A 23,905-nucleotide genomic window follows, 5' to 3' on the forward strand; every position below is an offset into this window, starting at 1 on the left:
CAACACTACGATTCTATTATTCAAAATGAGAATAAGGCAGATTCTTAAACCTATTATGGAGGACTTGTTCTGTGCACAGGATAAAGGCTGGTGAAGTCCTGGCCTCAGCATTCCTTTTATTCCCACATGCGGCTTTTATTCTACATTCTGCCCTCACTTCCCATTCTTACTTGGCCAGCCCAAGTTCTCCAAAATATAGCCTTAACTACATAGCTGCTTTGTTTCTGGGAAACGCAGGAGTCATCCCAGAGAATTTCTGTCTAGTTATGCAAGCGAATATTCGAGACATAAGGGCAAGTTCCAATTCACTGAATGCCCTCTTGGGAAACCATTAAGTCTCAGGCAGACCCTTGCCCATTTTAAAACCTCATGTCAGGAAGGGATAGTCAGTGTGCTATGACAAATGTGGGCAAGGTTATAACAGGAATGGCTGTACAAAATCGTAAGTTAGATTTGAGTCTGTTAGACTTGTGGCCAGTGTTTGAAAATGACTAAATCTCTTCCGTAGCAAAAACAGCAACAGCCAAGCAGACTCGGGGATAATTTGAGGTTTGAAGAAGTGCAAAAAATAAAAAAATAAAAAGTAAGAGGGGGGAGGAGCTAGGAAGGGAAATCCCAAAACATCCCTGGAGTGCATATTATGATTAGCAGCATAGCTCGCAGCACGAACAAAGTCGTTTCCGGTGAAAGACAAACTGCAGCAAAACAGAAACAGTGCTGTATGTGACAAATACAGGAAGGAATGGAAAGCAATGTTATCTGGAAAGCCCTCCCATCAGATGTCAAGGAAATCAACAACTATCTGACTTTTAGAAGATATGTGAAGGCAACCCTGTTTAGGGAAGTTTTTAGTGTTTTATCTTGTTTTTAATATTCTGTTGGGAGCTGCACAGAGTGGCTGGGGAAACCCAGCCAAATGGGCAGGGTATAAATAATAAATAATTATTATATTATTATTATATCTTACATCCCAACTTTTTGTACCCCTATTATTGATTGAAGGGCTGTGCTCGGAAAGAGAGGGGGACAGGATGCTTACAGCAACTCTGCAGTGCCAAGGACTGCTAATATTTCTGACCAGTGTTGTGGCTACTTAGTTTTTCTTCTCAGACCTCGTCTCAGGACAAATTACTTACATGGAAGACTCTTCATGGAGGTTTTTAAGCAGAGGTTGGATAGACATCAGTCATGGATGCTTTAGATTGGACTAGCTGGCCCTCAAGGTTCCTGCCAAGTCTACAATTCTATGACTCCATGCTTCTATGCATGCAGAAGCCTCATGCTCCACTAACTCGGATAGACTCGTTGAACTTTGAAATGTTCAAGAAGTCATGACTTGTAGTAACTAAGTAGAAACAGATAATATCCCACATGCCTCAGTAGCACACATAATGACCAGAAGTGACTACCCCCATTTGTGTGAATTAAAGAACATAAGGGTCAAAGGTCAACTTTCACCCAGAGGGTACTAGAGATGACCTTGAAATGGATTGGGGAGGGGGGCGAAGTCTTCTCTGAAGGCCTTAAAGCGTACAGGGGTATATATGAAGAGGAAAGTTCTTTAAGACAACTAAATCCACTAATAAATTGGTAGGAAAAGGGTGGAGTTTATGCCTGTTTCACAATATGAAAACACTTGCTGTTAATAAAGTTCACATGTGTGTCTGTAAAGGACAAAATTGCTCAAGAAACACATTTGTGGTGTCCAGATGGAGCTCTGTAAAGCGAAATCTGTCTCCTATTATCAACTAAAGCTCTCCCTTGCTAAAGAGAGAGCTCTTAAGGCACGAGGTTCTATAAAAATCTCAACTTACTAGACACAAAAACTGTCACGGCAGAACTAGATAAGAGCTTTGCCATTTTTTCCTCTCCCATTAAATATCCCCGACTTTGACTATTCTAGGTCAAGTAATGAGAAAAGAAATTGCGTTCTGAGATTACCAAAGGATGGAAGATTTCGGTGAAATATTCCATGGGTGGAATGTGGGTTGTTGTTGTTGTTTTGGCTTATTGCACTGGCTGAGCAGCCATTCCTTTCATTCTGTGAATTATCTTTCCACTGGTCTGTGCTCTGCTGCCTTCCTAGGAAAGGAAAGCTGAGCCAAGGATAGTGTTTTTTTTTGGGGGGGGGAGTGTGGGCTGGAAACCCAACAGACTAGCAAGAGATAGCAAAGATGGCACCTCTCGCCCACTTTTTAAGTCCGTTAAGTGCCAACGCATCTAAAATGAAAATATATAATGATTTCTCAAGCACTGTGAGAAAGAGGTAGGAAAAAACTCCAGAATTTTTCTCATGGGGATGAGATTACCCAAAAATTAGGGGCAGGATTCAACACAGATCTAGTGCTAGCTTGGCTGCCCAGGAAGGCACGAATGACCTCACATACACTAGAGCTCATTCCAAACCTTGGAGCTGAGCACAAAGGTTTGGATCTCTTTCCCTTTCCCTGTTTTAGAGCATCAATGTGCAAGTCAATGAGCTGTAACTGGATTAAACATTTCACTTCCATCAAACTGCACATGTACACTGGCAGAGCAGAGCAGCCGTAATTTATATTCTCTCCACCTCAAAGGAAACTGGTGGTAAAAAGAGAGGAGACGCTTGTATATTCATATCTGAAAATGATTCACTTTCAGCATGCGCGTTAAGACAGCTGTCACTCCGTTTGCTACCTGAACAAAATCCGACAACTAATTTCAGTATACGAACACGCAGCAAAGAGACGGGAGGGGAAGGAAGCCCATGGCAAAGGGCTGATTTGCAAAATGCTTACAGCCATGTTGCTACAGAGGTCTGGGCTGATTGATGTATATGAACTACAGAAAAACAACAACATGCAGCTGCCATGAAAACAGCGGCCTTGTCTGGAACCCTGACCCATCCCGTCCATGATATGTAGTGAAACTCACCTCGTGTCTTGATACCTAAGCAAGAGCTAATCTTGCAGAAAGAGGCAAGGAAAGGGACAGCATGGTGGCATTAAAGACATAGAGCTTGTTTTACTCTGTTACAAAAATTCGGAGGATGGAACAAAATAAAAGGCTGCCATTTTGGTGCCAGCCCTGCGGTTCTTATAATGTGCAGTTCTGGCCGTCACTCACTAAAAGCAACCGAATGCGACATTTTGTACCCCCATGGCCAGCTTCCCCAATAAATATTTGTGTTGTATGTTTGAGGCACCTTTAATTATGTAGATGTGGTTTATTAATGCTTGGGCCATAGGCCATTCACATATAAGATAAATAAGTGCAGTACAAAACCCAACTGTATGAAATATTGCATAAAACCACGTTGCTCCTTTAATTATGAATATATTATTAATGATTGCACCCGCACAAGTCCTTGCGAGCACAGTGAGTCTATAGGATTAAAAGCTGTGATGGCAGGCCCAATGTTTAGTACAGTCATACCTCATGTTACGTTTGCTTCAGGTTGCACATTTTCAGGTTGCGTCCTGCGGCGACCCAGATGTACCAGAAAGGGTTACTTCCGGGTTTTGCCGCTCGCGCATGCGCAGACGCGCAAAATTACATCATGCGCATGTGCAGAAGTGGCGAATCACGACCCACGCGTGTGCAGACGCGGGTTGCCTTCTTTTCAGGTTGCGAACGGGCCTCCGGAACGGATCCCGTTCGCAACCAGAGGTACCACTGTAGTCTGAAGAGTTCTTGTGGCATGCACAGAAATGTTCTCAAATATTCAGTGCACCTTTTAAACAACGACAGCAAAAACAAACCAGGTAGCATGGGAATGTCGTTCCCACTTTTTATTATTTTTTATTCTCACATCTTGTTATGAAGTAATGACAGTATAAGGAAAGATGATGGGGGCTTTCTCTGAGCGGGAGGGATAAGATATTAATCTCTTTTGCGCTTCCTCAGATACCTGACTGAGCAAAAGAAAAAGAGCGGCAGCCGAGAGAAGAAGAAAAGAGACAAGAAGGCGGGAGGGGGAGAGACTCAGACAGAATTGCTCAGATTGCACAGCGCTGCAAAGAAGTAAATACAGGTTTCCTGAAAACTGCAATCACACCTCGCTTTGTAGGAGGTATTTATTTTCATTTATCTGTTTCACAAGAAGATAACCACCTAAATGTCATTTCTTTTACTACACCGAATGTTTTTCTTCTTCTTCCTTTTAAACCCACCATCCCAATCTTCCATCCATTTAAGGCATTTTTTTTTCCTGGCGAGTAATCAGAGGAACTGCATTTGGGGTTGCTGGAGGTTATAAAGTAATGTAATGCTCATGTAATCTCCGTCCCTTTTAAGCTTGATCTATTTTATTTGCAAGTTCGGGATGAAGCGGGATGGGTGGGGGATTTGAATGTGCGGCCCACGGAGTACCAATCAGTACCTATCAGAACGGAATAAAACTGTTCAGATCGGCAATTTAAATAAGAGGATCACTGATTGGATTTTTTATTAAAGGGGCTTCGAGAACAGAGCAACCAGTAAAGAGGGCCAGACCCTGTTTTCTGAGGGGGTGTTAAATGCAAGCCTCTACTCATGTGGTTGGCTGGGCTAAGAAACTTCCAATAGTCTGGTTACTCAACCTCCACAGCCACAGCTTCTTTTTCTGCCGTGTCTTGGGAGTGTCACTGGGCTTCTAATCACCAGTCCCTGAAGCCTTAAAAACATCATCACCAACAACAACCTGGGACTATAATGAGATTGCTTTTTACAAGCATATTGAGACCCACGAAAGAGCCTTGAAGCTAGCAATCTAGAATTTTGCTTGAAGTAGGCTAGGCAAAGGTGATATTGGGAAAATGTACCTTTCTTAAAACCTCTCTGTATCGATTTTATGTTATGGTACTGAACTTGTGGAAGAGCTCAGGCGAGACACCTTATCAGGTGGAAGAGCTCTGCTGGGCATAACATACTTTGCTGGATGTCTCTGTTCAGAGGAAGCCCAAGAAAATCGAAATCTCACCCAAAGGTCATAAAAAAAGTGGGATGTATTCCCCCGGATGATGGTGGACTCTTCTTCCTTGGAGGTTTTAAATCAGATGGTGGATGGTCACGAGTCATGGATGCAAGGAGGAATTAAAGAACCTTTTAATGAGGGTGAAAGAGGAGAGCACAAAATATGGTCTGAAGCTCAACATCAAAAAAACGAAGATCATGGCCACTAAGATCATCACCTCCTGGCAAATAGAAGGGGAAGAAATGGAGGCAGTGAGAGATTTTACTTTCTTGCGCTCCATGATCACTGCAGATGGTGACAGCAGCCACAAAATTAAAAGACCCCTGCATCTTCGGAGAAAAGCAATGACAAACCTAGACAGCACCTTAAAAAGCAGAGACATCACCTTGCCAACAAAGGTCCGTATACTTAAAGCCATGGTTTTCCCAGTAGTGATGTATGGAAGTGAGAGCTGGACCATAAAGAAGGCTGATTGCCGTTGAATGGATGCTTTTGAATTATGGTGCTGGAGGAGACTCTTGAGAGTCCCATGGACTGCAAGAAGATAAAACCTATCCATTCTGAAGGAAATCAGCCCTGAGTGCTCACTGGAAGGACAGATCCTGAAGCTGAGTCTCCAATACTTTGGCCACCTCATGAGAAGAGAAGACTCCCTGGAAAAGACCCTGATGTTGGGAAATATTGAGGGCACAAGGAGAAGGGGACGACAGAGGAAGAGATGGTTGGACACTGTTCTCGAAGCTACCAGCATGAGTTTGACCAAACTGTGGGAGGCAGTGGAAGACAGGAATGCCTGGCGTGCTCTGGTCCATGGGGTCATGAAGAGTCGGACACGACTAAACGACTAAACAACAGCAACATCAAAAAGTTAAGATGGTTGGACCTCAGGGTCCCTTCCAACTGACATTACTATGACATCCCCGGAGCCTTGAAAATCTCCTTGTTTGGTGATACTGCTAAGGTTTGTTTGACATGGGACTAGTGTCTCAGACCAGAACAGATGTATAAGATTTTAAACCAATATCTGAATCCATCAACACCCACCAGTAAGCTACAAATAAATAAATGTACGGAAAGTTCACTAAGGAAAGTTCATCTCAGTATGCTGCGGCAGCAGAACGCCCTACAAATTCAGTGTCTTCTCCTTTGTCTATGTAGTTCCAACTCTTTCATTCCAATTCAAGCTTCACACTGATTTGTTCTGAATAGGCTAAAGAAAGACCTTTAAGGGTATTATGTCACAGTCAAATATAGAGGAAATAAGGGCAGTCTTATTTCATGAATCAAATAAAAGACCTCCATACTCCTGGGGCCCCATCAACGCCTCCCTCCGCCCCTCGTAGGCATGCACACACCATGCAAGCGAGAAAACGGAAGCTTTTAGGTCAATCTCCAGTCAGATATCTTTTCACGGGGAGCCAATTTTATTCTCTTTTTATGCCAATCAGACTCTTAATGGGAGGAAGAGTATAAAATAATTCCGGAAGGCAAAAGTGGTGCTATGGGGAGGCCATGGTTATACTGGCAATTAAAGGTTCCCCCAGGAGGTTAATTAACCACATTAGGAGCCAAACATTTCACAAAACGCTTCACAAGTGTCGTAAAACCAAGCTCTTCCTCTTCAGACAACCTAGTGCCAAACTGTCAACAGCCTGTCTGATTTTTGTTATTGAGAAACATGCCGTCAAATGGGCAAATTTCAATGCATTCTAATCATTTTGGGGGGAGAGGTGGCGGCCAATCTGGACCTCTAATCTTTGCACCTGCCAGTCCATAATTTGGCTTCTACTAGTCCCGAAAATCCTGGAGCAGTAGTGTGCTAAATCATCCCCCTTGACTATTCCATCTTCAAACAGCCTGCAACAGTGGGATTTTGTATTCATCTCCAACCTATTATTCTGAAATACCAGGTAACAGATTCCTCATTAGCCGCATGTGAATCAATCCGGAACAGACGACTAAAGCCTAAGTGTAATAAATTAGCTGCCCTGCAACTCCTTCCCCAATTAAAAATAGATGCCTTTTTTCATTTTATTTGAAGGGGTATTCTCAGCAAGTATTCCGTCTGCTGTGCTCCAGTTATATGCTCAAGGCCTACAGACCAATAAAACACATATCAGGCCTGAAAACCTCTCATTAGTAGACACGCTTCTGCGGCAATTTAATTTCATTTGGCCGCTTTTCCTCAACACTGATAAATAAAGATGTTGCCTTCAAGCCCAAATGGGGCAGATGTATATGATTACTAAGTGGGTTGGTTTCGATGGAATACAAAGCACTAGGCTGAGAAGCTCCCTTCACTCCTTGTAAACAATCTAGTGTTGGTGTAGTGGTTAAGAGCAGTGGACTCGTAATCTGGTGAACCGGGTTCGCTTCCCCGCTCCTCCACATGCAGCTGCTGGGTGACCTTGGGCTGGTCACACTTCTCTGAAGTCTCTCAGCCCCACTCACCTCACAGAGTGTTTGTTGTGGCGGAGGAAGGGAAAGGAGAATGTTAAGCAGGATATAAAATCCAACTCCTCCTCCTCTTCTTCTTCTTCCCACCACCACTGTCTCCATATTTTGGACAAACTATGGTTTGTACAAGCCATAGTCTGCCTTCAAACCAGGGTTGCAAACCCAATTCAATCGGTCTGCCATCATGGTTTGTGCGCAAACGATAGTTTCTCCAAGTTGGATGTAACAGGAAATGGTAACATGTCACAAAATCAGAAGTAACCAAGGGAATCAGACGGCACAAGGAAAGGAATGAGGGGAAAGAAGACAAAGGAGTGTGATAGCAGCGGGCAAATTCATTTAGAATCATGAGGTTAGATCCTGCAGGACAAGCAGATCCTGCAAACCTGGTCTGCACACCTGTTTTAGAACACATTCAATATCTCATCTTACCTCCAGAAAATGTTCTGCTTGCTGTTCACGATCCAGTTTTCTTGAAGTCGTGGTTATGAGACCTGTAAGAAAGATCAGAATTATTTTCAGTAACCATGGAAAAAGAACAGGTCTCCGGCTGGATCACTAGAAGAATCCGGACCCAAACTTCCAGTGTGAACCACTTTAGCATACAGAAACAAGGTTCTTATGCGTTTCATGAACGTGCTAATTGGATGGTGCTTAGGATAAAATAGATCGAAGAATGTGTTCATTGGAATAAAAACAAGCATTTAATGGTGTTTCCTGCTTGGCAGGGGGTTGGACTCGATGGCCCTTGTGGTCTCTTCCAACTCTATGATTCTATGATTCTATGAATACAAATTTCCACACTGATTTTTTTTTTAAAAAAAGAAACTGCACATTAATGCAGAAATGGGATCAAACAGATTGGTGGATGAACACTGGTGAAACTGACACAGATATAGACTGATCTGAGCTTCCTTACCTATGAGGACTGCTTCCACTAGGTATGTTGGGGAATGGAAAAGCTGCTTTTAATCAGCGATGGCTGATTCAAAGTTGTTGCTTCATGCTACAACCAATGAGCAATTCATTTGCATGCATGAGCCTGAACGTTGTGGACAAAGAATAGTCAAGTTACCTTTGGCCCTCTTGCTAAATCCCCCCATGTAGAGTATTCCCCAACTCTTTAATAAGGGTTGAGTTCATAGAATCATGGAATCATAGAGTTGGAAGGGACCCGTTGGATCACCTAGTCCGATGCCTGCAGTGCAGGAATATGAAGCTGTCCCTTATGGGGACTGAACCTGCAACCTTGGCGTTATCAGCACCGTGCTCTTAGAAGATGGTCTTCAACATGCTCCTTGGTAGAACCAATTATGATTCTATACACTCCAATTGCTAACTCAATCAAAAATCAAGGCGTAGGTTTGTTTATTTCTGAGTTATATTTCCACCCTCCCCCCATAAAAACCTTGATAAATTGCATAAATCATCCATTCTTAGTTAAGAAAGGCTCATTATCGCAACTGAAATGAGCTCTTGCATAGGCTAATACAATACATCAGAGGGGTTTTCTGAGCCAGCGCCACATGCAAGCGTCTCTAGTCTTCCTGATAGCAGGCATTATGGAAGGCATCAGAATAATAAGGGGCAATTTTATTACCCAGTATGAATAAAATGTCTTTTGAACACTAACAGCATGTTTGTCTAGCTAGCTTAGTAAATCACAGATTGGCATGATGAAACAGAGGTGCTTAGAAAAAAAAGAAAAAATAATAATAAAATACCCCGGAAAATAAGTTAAACGTGACTTTGGGTGTAAATAAACATATCATTTTATATAATTACTGATGTAAGCCTCTAATTTGAAAGTGAGTGTGTGCTTATCTGGGGGGGGGGATGGAAATTTGTTAAATATGAAATGGGAGGCAGATAATCCTGAGGACAAATGTATGATTATTTTAAAATCTGAAGCATTTTTCCCATTTTTGAAATCGGACAGTGAGAGTGAAATGCCCCTTCCTTCTGAGATAAGCTAAAAGAGAGATAAAGCTCTTGTTAACAGCAGTAAATGCTCCCTCATTCCAGGGGCTTTGTTTACTAGTTAAACTGCTAAACTAGTTTCTGGACATTACACTTATTTCTTCCACACATTTCCCCCTCATGAAATAATAGTGCTGGCTTTATTTTAAAGTCACCGTGCAAGCTCAGGTGCCGAGTTAACAGTCAGGGGTGTAAGAAAGCATTGCTTTCCATTCTGCCCAATATTTGTCACAGGCACCACCGTCTCCTTTCTGCTGCAGTTCATCTTTTGCCCAAGGCTACACTATCAGCCTCACTGTCTTCAGTGGCAAAACTGTGTGTAACTTACATAATTTACGTAATTAACTACAGTCATACCTCTTGTTGCGTTCGTTTCATGTTGCGGATTTTTGGATTGCGAATGCGGCAAACCCGGAAGTGTATACTTCTGGGTTTCGCTGTGCGTACATGCGCATAAGCGTTCTGCATGCTTCGCACATGCACGGAAGCGCTTCATTGCACTCTGCGCTTGCGCAGAAGCGCCGCTCTAGTTTCAGACTTTTGGGGGTGCAAACTGTATTCTGTAGATTATTGCACTATCACCACGTAATTCCAGCCCCTTCATTTAAATGCAAAGGAAACACAATGCCCCTTGGGAAATATTGATACTGCTATGGGACTTACTTTTCTAAACCACACAAAGCAGGCTCCCCTTTTCGGAAGCCATTCTTCCAACTCACAGAGGGTGATGGATTTAGCAATGTGGGGTGGAACAAACATGCTTGTCCTAGCTCTCCCCCACTGCGTGGAGGATATAGAACACTGGGGTAGGGCTTGAGTGGGGCGACCCCACTCATAAAGCTGAGAGCGCAACAATAGGTCAGACAGCGGAGGCAGCTTTAGGGTAGCGCAACTGATTCAGCCACACTAAGTGCTGTGTTGCAGGGGGTGCCACAATAATGCTGTAGAACTGAGCATGAGGGGACTGAGGTTTAGCGTCACACAAGGCACCACTGAAATTTGAGAGTCCAAAGTCCCCCCACCGCCAGCAGAAGTTTTGAGGCTCTGGCTAGACACTCCAGAAATCCAAATTTGGGGGCAATGCTGCCTTTGGCCCTGGTGTCCTCCATTGGGGGGAGGGGCAATTCCATGCGCTGTTGGTCAAAGCTGCCAGAGTTGGCATGACACTAACATTGCTACAATGGCTTTCAAGAGGGAATAAAAGGCTCCTCGGTGGGCCAATACTTTCTACACACACTTGGGAGTAAATCCCATTGAACTCAGTGCAATTTACTTCTGAGTAGACATATGCTGGGTTGCTAAGGGTCTTGGTGAATGGCTTTATTTTCTTAATATATTTAATGATACCAAATATAAGATAGAGGAAATATCTTTTAAAAATACCCCCCACTTCCAGAGTGGCTCCTCATTATACTGCTACACAACGCAGACCTATGTTTTAGCGGCAGACCACTTTTTTTAAAAAAATAATTTTTATTAACTGGCCAATCACATCAAATTAAATCACATCACATAAATTCCAAATTACAAAGCCAAATTTTTAAATTTTGTTGGGGGAACCCATACTTCAAGATCCAAAGGGGGATTCAGATCATCTTCTTATTACTGCGTTAATGTCCAAATCAGTCCCAATCAGTCCAAACAAAATTCATAATTCTATCCAGTCTTATCTTGGTGTTTCCACATCATATCTTGTTCATATAATTTCTATTTTTCCTTTACGATCTCTTCTGTTAGTCTTCTTAAGCCGATAAGCAAAATAATTAGTGGCAGACCACTTTTTCTGCCTATTGCAGTAATCATAATGTGATGTATGATTTTTAATTGGGTTTTTTATTGATTCTCTTATTTCTTAGGTACTGCATTTTATTGTATTACAATTTGAGTTCCTAATAACTCAAAGTGTAATGCAATAAAATAGAATATAAGAAAAAGAGGAAGCAATAAAAATACTTTATGCAATGGATGTGTGGCCATCTTTAACCACAAATCCACAGCTATGCCGTGGACCACCTTAGCTCACAGACCACTGGTGGCCCACAGACCACAATTTGGGAACCCTTGATGTAGGAATTTGCACAAAACAAATTGTCTCAAGAAACGTTTTTAAAAAATAATCACAAGATAAAGTTACGGGCATTACCTTACAATGTCACAGAAGGCACAATCACATCATAGAATTAAACTGTGTCAGTCATTCCCTTTTCACACACACCCCCTCCTGAAAACTGTGGTTCAGAGAGAGGGAACAGTTGCTATTTCCAACAAAGCATTATCTGCATCCTCTCCAAACTATAATTCCCAGGATTCTTAGGGGAAAGCCGTGACAGTTAACGTGACATAAAAAGCAATAAAAGTTTATAGCGCAGACAGGACCACAGACTGTGGAAATTCTGCATTCCAAGCTATAGCCCGAGGTTAGTTACTGTGATTGGACTGTGGGCAAGCTCTTGCCTGGGCTGATTTGGGTTTGGTCTGTTCCAGTCGATGTTTTATGTACCTTTTGAGATTTGAATTGAACATAAATTATCTTATTTACAAATTTTGCAGCGCACACCCTGTAACAGCCGAGCTGCCAGCAAAGGCTAAAGATATATTTTGTTCCTCCCCAAAGAACACTAAAAGTGAAACGACACCAACCCTTTATTTTTCTAATGCAACAAAGTGCCTTTCAATGAATATATTAAGATAGTGTATAAATCAAACATCACTATATAATTGCATATCCCAGATGCACTGTATCTAGCAGAAGGCCTATTTATGCTAAGCTCATAATGAGCTAGAAATGTAACAGTGGCTGAGGAAAAAATGGAGAGTAGGTCTGCCTTGGTGGAGCTAGGTTATGGAAGAGAGAGCTGGGGCTCACCATTTAGGGCAGCCTTCTCCAACATGGAATGCCAAGATGTTGTAAGACCACAAACCCCAGCTCCATCAGTCACACTAGCCAGTGGTCTCGGATAACTGGGAAGGGGGCTTGTAGTCCTACAACATCCAAGGACCCAAAGTTGGCTGGTTTAGGTCAACCACACAGGCAGCATATTTGTGGTATCTCTGGATGATGTCTTGGTCTGCGTATGGTCCTTCTGCAGGTGTTAGATCCTGTTCTTGTCAAACTGGAAACAGGAGGTAGCTGCCATAATGAGTAGAAAGCAGTATCTCCTTGCTCAGAATTAACGTGCAATTATTATTATTATTATCATTATGATTGATTGATTGTAAGGGTTTGAGATGGGAGGGTAACAGTGTGGAAAGTATCTGTTGCAGTGTGGGAAGCATTTTAGCATCATCACTGTCAATACAATATTATCACTGCCCTCGTCATCTTGCCACTGTCATCACTGCTGTATTCAAAGCATTCCACATACTCCTGACAAAACCTTAGCAACACAGATCAGCGCTGTGAGTCCCATAGTAGAGACGGGAGGCTGAGACTGACAGAGCGGTTTGTCCGAGACCACATATAAGTTCATGGCAGATGTAAGCTTGCAGGACTTCCCCAGCACGATGTAATTTCAATGCAATACTGTTCAAATGATATAAACCTCAGCTCTCATCAGATTTTATAAACATGAAGTTTGAAACTGCTATCTCGCAGCCTTTGGGTGGCCAACTTTTTGAAATGCACCACCGACGTTCAGAAGGGCAGATGGTTTGGGGGCACCAATACGAATTTCTCTGCTGGAGCATGAGCAGAAAACAAATGTATATGCCTCAACAAACATTCCTAACACATATCATGTTTTGACATTACATATGCTTTCTAACACAACAAACAACTGCATAGTCACCAGGATTATTCAGGCTATTGATGTTGAGGATGGTTCTGTGCTTCCTTTTGGGTCACACCTGAAATGTCCCACTACCAGACATTGCCCAGGGAAATGCAAACCTATTTGTCTGGTGCTGAAAGGATGACGAAGTTGGCACCTGCTGTGCCTCTCTGGAGAGAGAATTTTAATAGATGGGAGCTGCTGCAGAAAAGGGCATTTTCTGTAGTATTTAATCCTATTTGTCATGGTGCCTGATGTGATTATGGAATGAAGAAAAAGAAAATGGCACCTGGAAGAAGCATAGCAGTGCAAGAACGCAAACACGAACACGAACACACACACACACACACACACACACACAATTACAACCTGATATTTCCAACAAGTAGATGCCAGATATTTTTCTAGCAATTGGGTGGTCTGCAGCTTTGCACAACTAAAAAAAGTATGTACAACTGGCAAATGGGAAAAGATGGGTGCTTTCAATTTCCCCAGCTGTAATTCTTTCATAAAATACTCTATTTTTAAGAAGCGGCAAAGAGAGCATCTCGATTCTAAAGCACCAACTGCAGATGTTCCCTGTTAGGAGGAATGAATACGCATCCCCCTCCCCTGCATTTGATAGAGCAGATTGCCAAGACGTTGCCACGCTGTGACCTGAGCTTGTGTTTTAGGAAAGGAATAGGCCAGAAACTGAGCTTCCTCTCCCACATTAATGCAGATTTAGACTCAAGCGACACAATGGGATTGCAATTCACTTGAAGTGAATACCCAACTGGTGGATGGTTTGTTTGCCTACCCCCTTGCCTCTCCAAGTGCCACTGCCACCTCCATTAACATGGCACGAGCTTGCTTTCTGCTAAGGGGCCAAACCAATTAACATAAATTATACCCATGGGCTTCCCAAGTTTTACTCAGTTTCCCCTGGCATTTATGCATGGAAAAATTGAAGGAAATTGTATAATGATCATGTGCGCTGAGTACCAAGCTAGCCAGCAGTTAGGTAAGTATTTATAGCTACTGCTGGAAGTACTAATTACATGCTAATTACAAGCAGACCAGAATACCGTAATTTTCATTGGAATTGAGAGAGCTACACAGTTGTTAAAATCTGCGCCGAGGCTCCATATTAACAATTAGCTGTTTAGGAGACACTGAATTTTGTCTGAAGAGGCAGACAAAAAGGGACACAATTTTGTTTTATATCCATCTTTGTTTTCATTTGTCTGCAAATGAGGACAGTTTGAAACCTTTTAGCTACCAGGGAGTGAAGGGGGATATGGCTGATTGAAGAGGGTTTGTTTAAGGGAACAACTGATTGCTCACTTGCCCCCATTCATTAGAGACAGTTGCTCCAATTCTCTGGAGTGAGCTGGGAGTATCTTACTTGAGCTGTCAGTTTTGGAACCAACGTGATTTGGAACCAATTATTTATTTAGGGTGGACATGTGTCCTGACCCAGAGATCCACATCTGCATGTGCTACATTTGGATTATCATACTGAACCCTTTGGTCTACAGGTCCAGCCCCTTGCTTTTCTCCTGCCTTTGCCATGATTAATAGAGGAAGTCTCCCATTTCATCCGAACTGGGAAACAAATAGTTCTTAAATCTGGAAGCCAGGTTTTTTGAAAGAACAATTGTTTGAAGTTGACTTGATACCCTTGCCTTGTAAAAAGTCAGTGAGCACAGTTCCCTGGTATGGACAAAATTGGAAACTGTAGTTTATTAGAGGCCTCCTGGTATAATTGTGGTTTGTGCAAAGGGAGGAGTGATGGGATTCCATACATGAGCAAAAGTCTTGTGTATATCTCAGCTTTATAAACTGAGATATGATCATCCAAACTAGTCCATTGTGTATACCAGAACTTGCAGCCCTCCCAGTGTTGTCAGGCTCTAACTCCCATCAGCCCCAGCCAGCATGGCCAACAGTCAGGGATGATGGGAGTCGTAAACCAACATCTGGAGCACCACAAGTTCCTCATCTCATTTGTGCCCAGACTAGGTTTTCTATGGTACTTTCAGGACCGGTACCTCTCCAGTTGGGAAGTGTTTGAGCAAAAGTGGTCTCCAGCTGGTGTAGAGTCCTCCTACGAGATCAGACCAGCCACCCAAGCACTTTTATAGGGATCAGGCCCTATAAAGACCTGGATTCATTCTGACTCGTTGCAATTAGAAGCTTCTTTGATGCTTCGGCTGGCCTCCTGGCAGTTCCCATTTGGGGACAAAGCAAGGCAACGATGCAAAAACTGAACCCACACATGACATTCCTCAGGCCCCCAGTCAAGATCTGCTGCAAATTCAGATGCTGACACCTAGGACTTTGTGGTAGAACTTCCACAGCATGGACAGCAATGACAGCTGCTGTTTTGTATTATGTATACAGATGCCATCCTACATGAGCTCCCTAACTAACTACGTATTAGTTAGATTGGCAGAATCGATGTTTGTCTGCATGTGTTTTCAGCACCCAGAAATGGATACAGGGCTGATGCTGTGAAGACAGTTCCTCTATGCCAGCTATTCACGTTCTGATGCAGCTAATCAATGCCCTTTTGTGTGTGGGAGGGTGTCTATCAACTGCATAGGCTTCCTCTGAAACTGGATTAATATGGCAGCTGCAGAGCAACCTTATATCCTATGTTTTCTCTCTCCCACCTCATGCACAGTCCCAAGATCACCCAGTGAACTTCACAGCTGAGTTGTGATTTGAACCCTGGCCTCCCTGGTCCTAGCCCATTTTATTCTCTTTGCCTGTTATTTCTTTTTCTCTTACCTGGTTTCTTTTAAATAACACTTTTTTACTTGTTCCCACCCTCCTAGCAACAGCTGAGTAACTATGAACTTTATTCCAAAATGTCAAGTATGCTAGGAAACTGGGAAATTGGGATATGCTATGGAGCTGTTGGACAACTAGATGGGGTGGAGGTGATTAGGAGGTCAAATCCTTGGTTACGTCGACTGATGGCTTTGTCGATGCAATTACAATCTTATGAAACTCCTACTTTACATTATTTTCTAAGCACTGTGTTGCTACTCTACATGGCTTTATGTTGCAGTCTGACTCCTGGTTCAGAATATCATCGCCTTCCATATGAAGATAATAATATACTTCGGACGAAGCAATTGCACATTAACGAGCCGATTGATTAGCTTCAGTTGCGATCTCGAGCCTGTGACCTTTTGTCACTGATTATGCTCTACTCCTTGACCCACTGGGTTGCTAACGAGCAAATCCAAACCCTGATTAGATAGCCAAATTAGCAGTGACTCCCACGCTCGCTTCTGCCATGCCCTCTGCTGGCATGCAGCCTCGGGAAAGCTGCCCAACAGCAAATGATGCCCACAGGGGCGTTTGGAGGGGGTACGGTTTTTACCAATTCCCCCTGCAGTCTCCTAAAACCTTCTGGAACCGTGGGGGGGGGTTGCACTGGGAACACTGTATATGTGTGTGTGTGCGGGGGTATTAATCAGGAATGCCTCCCCTCTGTTTTGCCAGCAGGAATGGAGCCCATCTCTCTACTGGTAAAAAAAAAGAGGGGGGGAGAGAGAGAGAGAGAGAGAGAGAGAGAGACGAAAGCATGATAAATATCCACAGTACCACAAAGAGATTAGGATGGGGTGATACTTGGTTTTTAACATCGCAGTACATCACCAGCCAAACATGGTGATATATGATGAGAACCCGGGGTGTGTGTGTACATCACCAGCCAAACATGGTGATATATGATGAGAACCCGGTCGGGGGGGTGCGACGCACAGCCCCCGAACTGAGAAACCTCTCCGGGTGTCTTCTCTCTTGAGCGCAGCACAGGACGTTCTGTAACTTTTCAGTCCCGGTGCGCAGCAGCGACGCATATCCGAAGACATGTGCACACTCAAACAGAAGAGTAAAGCTGGAAGCTGAGGTTGTGAGGTGTGGCATACGTGTTTATTAAGTAATATATACAGGACAAAGCAATCATGGCGTCCCTCCAACATCTTCTCTGAGAGAGAGAGAGTACAAAAGTACAATACAATGAAAGAGATAGGACTGGCTTCCGTTTCCCACACTTTCCAAGCATGGAACGTAAACACAGACATGTGATGTAACAATCACACATCTAGCAACAAGAGAGAATGAAAATACTGACATCATACTGATATGTCACGATGTCTGAAATAAGGCTGGAGATATGCAGAGGTTTCATGGTTTTTCCTGCATTGTAATTTTTGCATAGAACGAACACACACACACACACCATGATTCGCAATATATCGCCAGGTCTAAAACAAAGATTCCAATATCACAACATGGACGTCAAACAGGTTTTGGATGATACATCAATATATCACCCAGCCGTAAAAGAGATGCAAGGCGTAATTGTGAAAACAAAACAAATACTCCATTCAGCTGTGACGTAGCATGGTTTAGTGGTCAATTTTTATCTGATCCCCATTATTAGTTCGGGAAGTGAAAATCAGGCTACTTCACTTAGAGATGTAGGAGGAATAAAATCCTTCAGTGTCCCCCCACAGGACACTGGGAGAGTGGATGTTACCGACTTTTATCGAGATAGATGGGCATGTTAAATGTGACCGAAGCGATCCATTTTATTTGAGAGAGTTTTAAGAGCTGAGAAGAGGAAATGGCAAAGGCCACCTGAGGCAAGATTACAGCTCACATCCCCAAAGTCACCACACGCAGCAGCGCTATCAAGGCTCTATGGCATCAGCTGAAGAAACTTGCCTTTAATGAGCCATGCAATAACCAGAAAGGAGAGATCAGCAGTTTTGCTTCCTACTCCTGCCCTGAAGAGGATTGTCAGCTATGTAAGTGGATAGGCTGACCCTTCAACAGCTCTGGAAAGGCTGGGCAAAGTGCTGGAGCATGGGCTCATCAACAGATATTGGCCATTATCAATGAAATATGGGGGGTGGTGTCTCCATGTAAAGGGGCAGGTACTCCTCTATAGCCTCTATATCCATTCTGAAGGAAATCAGCCCTGAGTACTCATTGGAAGGCCAAATCCTGAAGCTGAGGCTCCAAGACTTTGGCCACCTCATGAGAAGAGAAGACTCCCTGGAAAAGACCCTGATGTTGGGAAAGATGGAGGGCACAAGGAGAAGGGGACGAAAGAGGACGAGATGGTTGGATAGTGTTCTCAAAGCTACCAGCATGAGTTTGATCAAACAGTGGGAGGCAGTGGAAGACAGGAGTGCCTGGTGTGCTCTGGTCCATGGAGTCACGAAGAGTCGGACACGACTAAACAACAACACTCCTCTATAAGTAAAGGTAAAGGTACCCCTGCCCGTACGGGCCAGTCTAGACAGACTCTAGGGTTGTGCGCTCATCTCACTCTAGAGGCCGGGAGCCAGCACTGTCTGCAGACACTTCCGGGTCACGTGGCCAGCGTGACGAAGCTGCTCTGGCGAACCGGCACCAGAGCAGCACACGGAACGCCGTTTACCTTCCCGCTATAAAGCGGTACCTATTTATCTACTTGCACTTAAGGGTGCTTTCGAACTGCTAGGTGGGCAGGAGCTGGGACCGAACGACGGGAGCTCACCCTGCCGCGGGGATTCGAACCGCCGACCATGCGATCAGCAAGTCCTAGGCGCTGAGGTTTTACCCACAGCGCCACCCGCGTCCCCCTCTATAAGTAGAGAGGGCTTAAACAGACCTCCATGTTGACCTTAATGACCTGAATGCTGAGAGACAACCAGAACCAGAGCAGAATGATCCAGATATAGGGAGGGTCTAGTCCCGCATGGCAATTCAGGCGAACTAATGCCAGTGTACTGGAAGAAGCAAAGATCACTGGTGTCAAAGCAATGATTCTTCAATATCAACTTCCTTGGACTGGTCATGTTGTGCGGATGCCTGATGATCGTCTTCCAAAGCAACTACTCTATTCTGAGCTTAAAAATGGAAAGCGTAATGCTGGTGGTCAACAAAAGAGGTTAAAAGACTGTCTCAAGGCAAATCTAAAAAAAATAATGTAGTATAAACACTGACAACTGGGAAACACTGGCCTGCGAGCGCTCCAATTGGAGAACAGCCTTTACCAAAGGTGTCATGGGCTTTGATGACACTTGAACTCAGGATGGAAGGAAGAAACGTGCTAAGAGGAAGGCACGCTTGGCAAATCCACACCACGATCAACTCCCGCCCGGGAACCAACGTCCCCACTGTGGAAGGACGTGTGGATCCAGAACTGGACTCCAGAATGCCCGTCACTGGAAACTGCAGGAGCTGAGAGTGCTCTTGAGCTCAGCTCCCGCTTACAGGTTTCCCACAGGCATCTGGTTGCCCATTTGTAAGAGCAGGTCCGATCCGGCAGGCTCTTCTTCTGTTCTCATTTGCAAATTTCTCACACTGATTTACTCTATCTATCTATCTATCTATCTATCTATCTATCATTGTTTGTGGCTTCACCCAGCCGGCGCTAAGCACCATCCAGACTCAATTTTGACTGTCCATTGCCTTCCATTGCCATCACTCCCCACCCCTGCCCTGCCTCCACTTCGATTGCTGTCCTGAGCCCAACAAGGAAGACAACCAGTGAAATATACTCGGGAGTCAAGAGTGGATTTCATGCTCTTTATTCAACTCATAGTGGTGAGGAGGAATGGAAGTTCCCCCAGAATGTCTGCTTTATATACATTATTTACACAATGGGCCCCACGTGATTGGCTAATTCCGGGATTCTCCTGTAGGCCAATCAGGTTGCTGATTCACTTCCACCTGGAGCTGGATTGGGTGGCTCCTGTGGACCAATCAGACTGCTGCATTCTGGATCCTATTGTTCTAGGACCAATCAGACTGCTGCATTCTGAATCCTATTGTTCTTGGGCCAACCAGACTGCTGCATTCTGAATCCTATTGTTCTAGGACCAATCAGACTGCTGCCTTTTGCATCCTATTCAACTCAGTACATAACAACCAGAGTGCGTCTTCCTGCTTGTTTCATGCGGGCTCATACACACTTTGTTTGTCTGTCAAAAGCACGGGTCCGAACGGTTTTCTGTTTCTCCCATCGCTTTTCCTGGGAAAGCCTGGGCCTTAGCTCCAAAATCAGAGGGAATTTGTGGAAGACCCAACTGACTTCACACCAATTCAGAGGTAAAGAGCGGGTTTTCCTGGGAGAAAGCAGGAAATGAGTAGTGTGGGTGAGCAGCTGCACTAAAGGACCAAGGTGGATCCAGAGATAAGCGAAACTGGCTTGGCTTAGACCAGCAGCAACAGCACTTGCCATCCCTACAATTGCTGTTGGGCTTGTTTTTGTTAGGATGGCAGCACACCTGCAGTTTGGGGAACTGATCTAAGTGCCCTCAAGGCCCCTAGGCGGCACAGCCAGGATGCAGAATATACACCCCCAGTTGGTAACTAGGCTAAGTAACATCTACCTGGATTAGATATGCAGCGAATCCCAAGGAAAGTGGCACACTCAAAAGGGTTTCATTTGCATGTCAATAGGCAGCACAGTCTCTATCTCCTGGAGGCGGTTTCTGCACAGAATGGCTGCCCTGAATCCCAGGAAGGAGCTGAAAAGATCTAGGCAGTGTGCTTTCTTGTCCTAGTAAAGAATGGCTTTTGCATAGCGGTCAAATTGATCCCACTTTCTCTTTCTGCAGCCTCCCCTTGCAGTTTCCAGCTATCGTGCTCCAATCTCTTAACAAGGAATGAAATTATAGCAATGTGAGCCCTGCCTGGGGGCCTCTCTCTCGAAAGCACCGAAGCAAGAATGATGTCCCACCTGCATTAAGCCAACGGATACGGAAGACAAGCCACGCTTGGCCAGGTGCTCTATTTTCCCTCTTGTTTACTTGAAACGAGTATGCAGTGGGGTCTGTTAAAGGAAAACAAGGGCGACCAAAATCTAACCACGTTTTATTCTGCTTGCTATGTTGCTCACTGGGTTACTGGCGGCTAGAATCTTATACCAGTTAAGCCTAATTAAGAGAAGAGTGGCCTCATTCAGCTATGCCCCCTTTGGCTTAGCTAAGTGCAAAACTGATCTGATATTTAGTGCATTAAATCGGCTTCTTTCAAGTAACAGCTGTGCTCCCCCCCCCCAATCAGGGTGGGGAAAGGAGCCAGGGGAATGAATACAGTTCAGGGGGAAGATAAGATTAGCATACAGAAGGTCCCATGTTCAATGCTCAGCGACTCCAGGTAGCGTTAGGAGACACCCTTTTCCTGAAACCCTGCAGAGCCGCTGCCAGTCAGAATTGACATAATGGAGCTAGATGGGCCAATGGTCTAATACAGTACAAGGCAGCTCCCTCTGTTCCTATGTCTTGGAGGAAAAACAATGGAAATGGATATCCTGAAGGAAGGTATGGCTGATTGACTGGCACACCGAAGAGGCGATGTCTGGATTTTAATTAAATACAGTGGTACCTCGGGTTACATACGCTTCAGGTTACAGACACTTCAGGTTACAGACTCCACTAACCCAGAAATAGTACCTTGGGTTAAGAACTTTGCTTCAGGATGAGAACAGAAATCGTGCTCCGGTGGCGCGGCAGCAGCAGGAGGCCCCATTAGCTAAAGTGGTGCTTCAGGTTAAGAACAGTTTCAGGTTAAGAACGGACCTCCAGAACGAATTAAGTACTTAACCCGAGGTACCACTGTACTAATAATGAGCACATTGGAAAAATACAAGTTACTGAAAATGCAAGCAATATGTAAACATTTCAAAAGAAGCAAGGAGGCTGGAATTGAGAATAGAAGTCTCACTAATACCAAGGCATGCATGCACACACACACACACACACACACACACACACACACATACACACTCATTTACCTACTCATATTGAAATAAAGTGGTACCTTGGGTTAAGTACTTAAAAATCAGACAAACTGTGGACAAACTGTATATACCTTTCTTGCTTCCAGAAATGCAAATATTGTTCCACGGTGCCACACAATTTGAGGCCTAACATGTACTATGAGGAACGTATGCACACTGATACACCCGTTCACATCTGCTTTCTTTCAACTAGCAGAGTATTTGGCCTGATCAGCTTTTGTACGCCCGCCACCCCCACCCCCCTAAACCGGGTTCTCTTTCCACCTTTATTTGAGGGAATTACCCGAGACATTTCAAAGCAGCTGATGTTTTGCAACAAGAATGAGAGGGTGACCTGACACAACTCGGCTGCGCTTTCCTTTTTTTTTTTTTTTTTAAATAATATTTATTAAAATTTTTCAAAAATACAAAAAATATCACTTTACGGGACTCCCCCCTTCCCCCACCCCTACCATATTCCCCTTTCATATTGTTGGTCAAACAAGTTCCCCATCCAAATTGAAACTTAATTTGTTTTACAATAAAAAAAAAAAGAAAAAAAAACCCAGTGTTCTTTCCCCAAGACCCACCCCATGTCATTCCACAATTTCCATTTTTTAATAAAAGAAGCACCCCAGATAATAGAAACAGAAAAAGTAGAAAATAAAAAAAAAAAATATAATGAATAATAGACCAATTCAGCAAAAAATAACCAAGTTGGCAAGCCTTTGGAGTTTTAGTTCTCCCCCCCCCTGTCCCCGGTTTAATTTCCCCCTGACCATCAACCCCTGGTGTCTGCCTGGAATTCTTAAGGCCATAAATCACAACTTTTCCCCAACTCCTTGCTGGCTTTTTCTTTTTAAAATTAAAAATAAATTTTTTTGAAAATCAAAATTATTATTATTATCATTATTTTTCAAAACTTTAACTTCAGTCTTTAATAAAACTGTAATAGAACTCCCTCCATTGTTCTTTCCAGGTTGTAGTCTGATTTCCCTTTGTTCCGCTGCTAAAACGTTGTAGTTCGAAAGTTTGGTAAGTCTGCAGGGATGGTTGTTATTCAGGGGCAAAACCTTACGTTCAGTCCCTTCCTTTCTTCAATAGAAAAATCTATTGTCTCCTTTAAAAAAAACAAAAAAGAAAACACCCTGAAGACGAGATGTTATTTCCGTTTTGCAGCTTTCCCAGAAGATAACCAGTCCTGTAAAGTTCCATTGGTGTTTTTCCACTTTCCCGGTCCTTGTAATGTCCCGAAGCTCCTCAAGGGGGATTGTTGTAACTTTGTTTCCTCTAATCCAAAAGTCAATTTGTTATCCATATTCGCCATTTTGTATCCAAATTTTAACAAGTTGTAGCAAATTGTATCAAATTTAACCAGCCAAGTTCTCATAATAAAATCCACTCCGCTTTTCGACTTTGACAGCTATTTTGACAGCTGTCAAAATCTCCGACTCCTTTCACCAGGCTCTCTCTTCAGTCGCCCCGGTTCCCAGGGGGGGGGGTTGCGTTTCCCTTCTCCAGTTCCTCCTCCAGCACAGTTCTTGTAGTTCCCCATCGTGAAATTTTGGATTTTTATCAGCAATGCAAGCCTTTTTGGGTCTTGGTTTCCCCGTCCTTGTTTTGGAAAGTTTACAATAGGGAGGGGACTGACTTCCTTTTTGGATCCCCCCCGCTCGTATCCAATTCGAAAAAAAAATAAAAAATTTTTTTTCCTCCTTTTGAACCCGATTTCCAAATTTACTCACGGGTTGTTGTTGAAAAGTCCGAATTTTCAATGGAAGAAGTCAGCGCTCTCCGCCGGATGGCATGCGGCTTCGCTCAGCAGGGGAAGCAGAAAACTCAAGGCACCACGCTTCTCCCCGGCACCCGATCCGTAGCCTTTAAAAAGGCTCCTTCACGAGTCGGGAGGGCGCTAACGGTGCAAGCCGAGTCTCCATGTCCACGGCCTCCGTGGCCGTGGTTTCTAAGGGTCCCCGCATCGCCGGTGCG

The 23,905-nt window shown here is 43.9% G+C and overlaps 1 protein-coding gene and 1 long non-coding RNA gene across 12 annotated transcripts in view; one reads left to right on the forward strand and one right to left on the reverse strand.

The window, feature by feature from the left end:
* The window catches only part of FAT3 (FAT atypical cadherin 3), a 455,041-nt gene that overhangs the window by 162,531 nt on the left and 268,605 nt on the right, over window positions 1–23,905 (reverse strand). For all 11 annotated transcript variants that reach the window (XM_083609369.1, XM_083609376.1, XM_083609374.1 and 8 more), the window contains exon 4: window positions 7,820–7,881. In XM_083609369.1, coding sequence (XP_083465495.1) covers window positions 7,820–7,881 — 62 coding nt within the window. The remainder of the gene's footprint in view (window positions 1–7,819; window positions 7,882–23,905) is intronic.
* On the forward strand, window positions 20,022–21,507 carry LOC310761003. Its single transcript, XR_014547171.1, has 3 exons — window positions 20,022–20,241; window positions 20,754–20,920; window positions 21,426–21,507. It is a non-coding gene; the product is annotated as an uncharacterized lncRNA (long non-coding RNA).

Source organism: Podarcis filfolensis (genome assembly GCF_964270895.1).
Source record: "Podarcis filfolensis genome assembly, chromosome: 4".
Taxonomy (NCBI): domain Eukaryota; kingdom Metazoa; phylum Chordata; class Lepidosauria; order Squamata; family Lacertidae; genus Podarcis; species Podarcis filfolensis.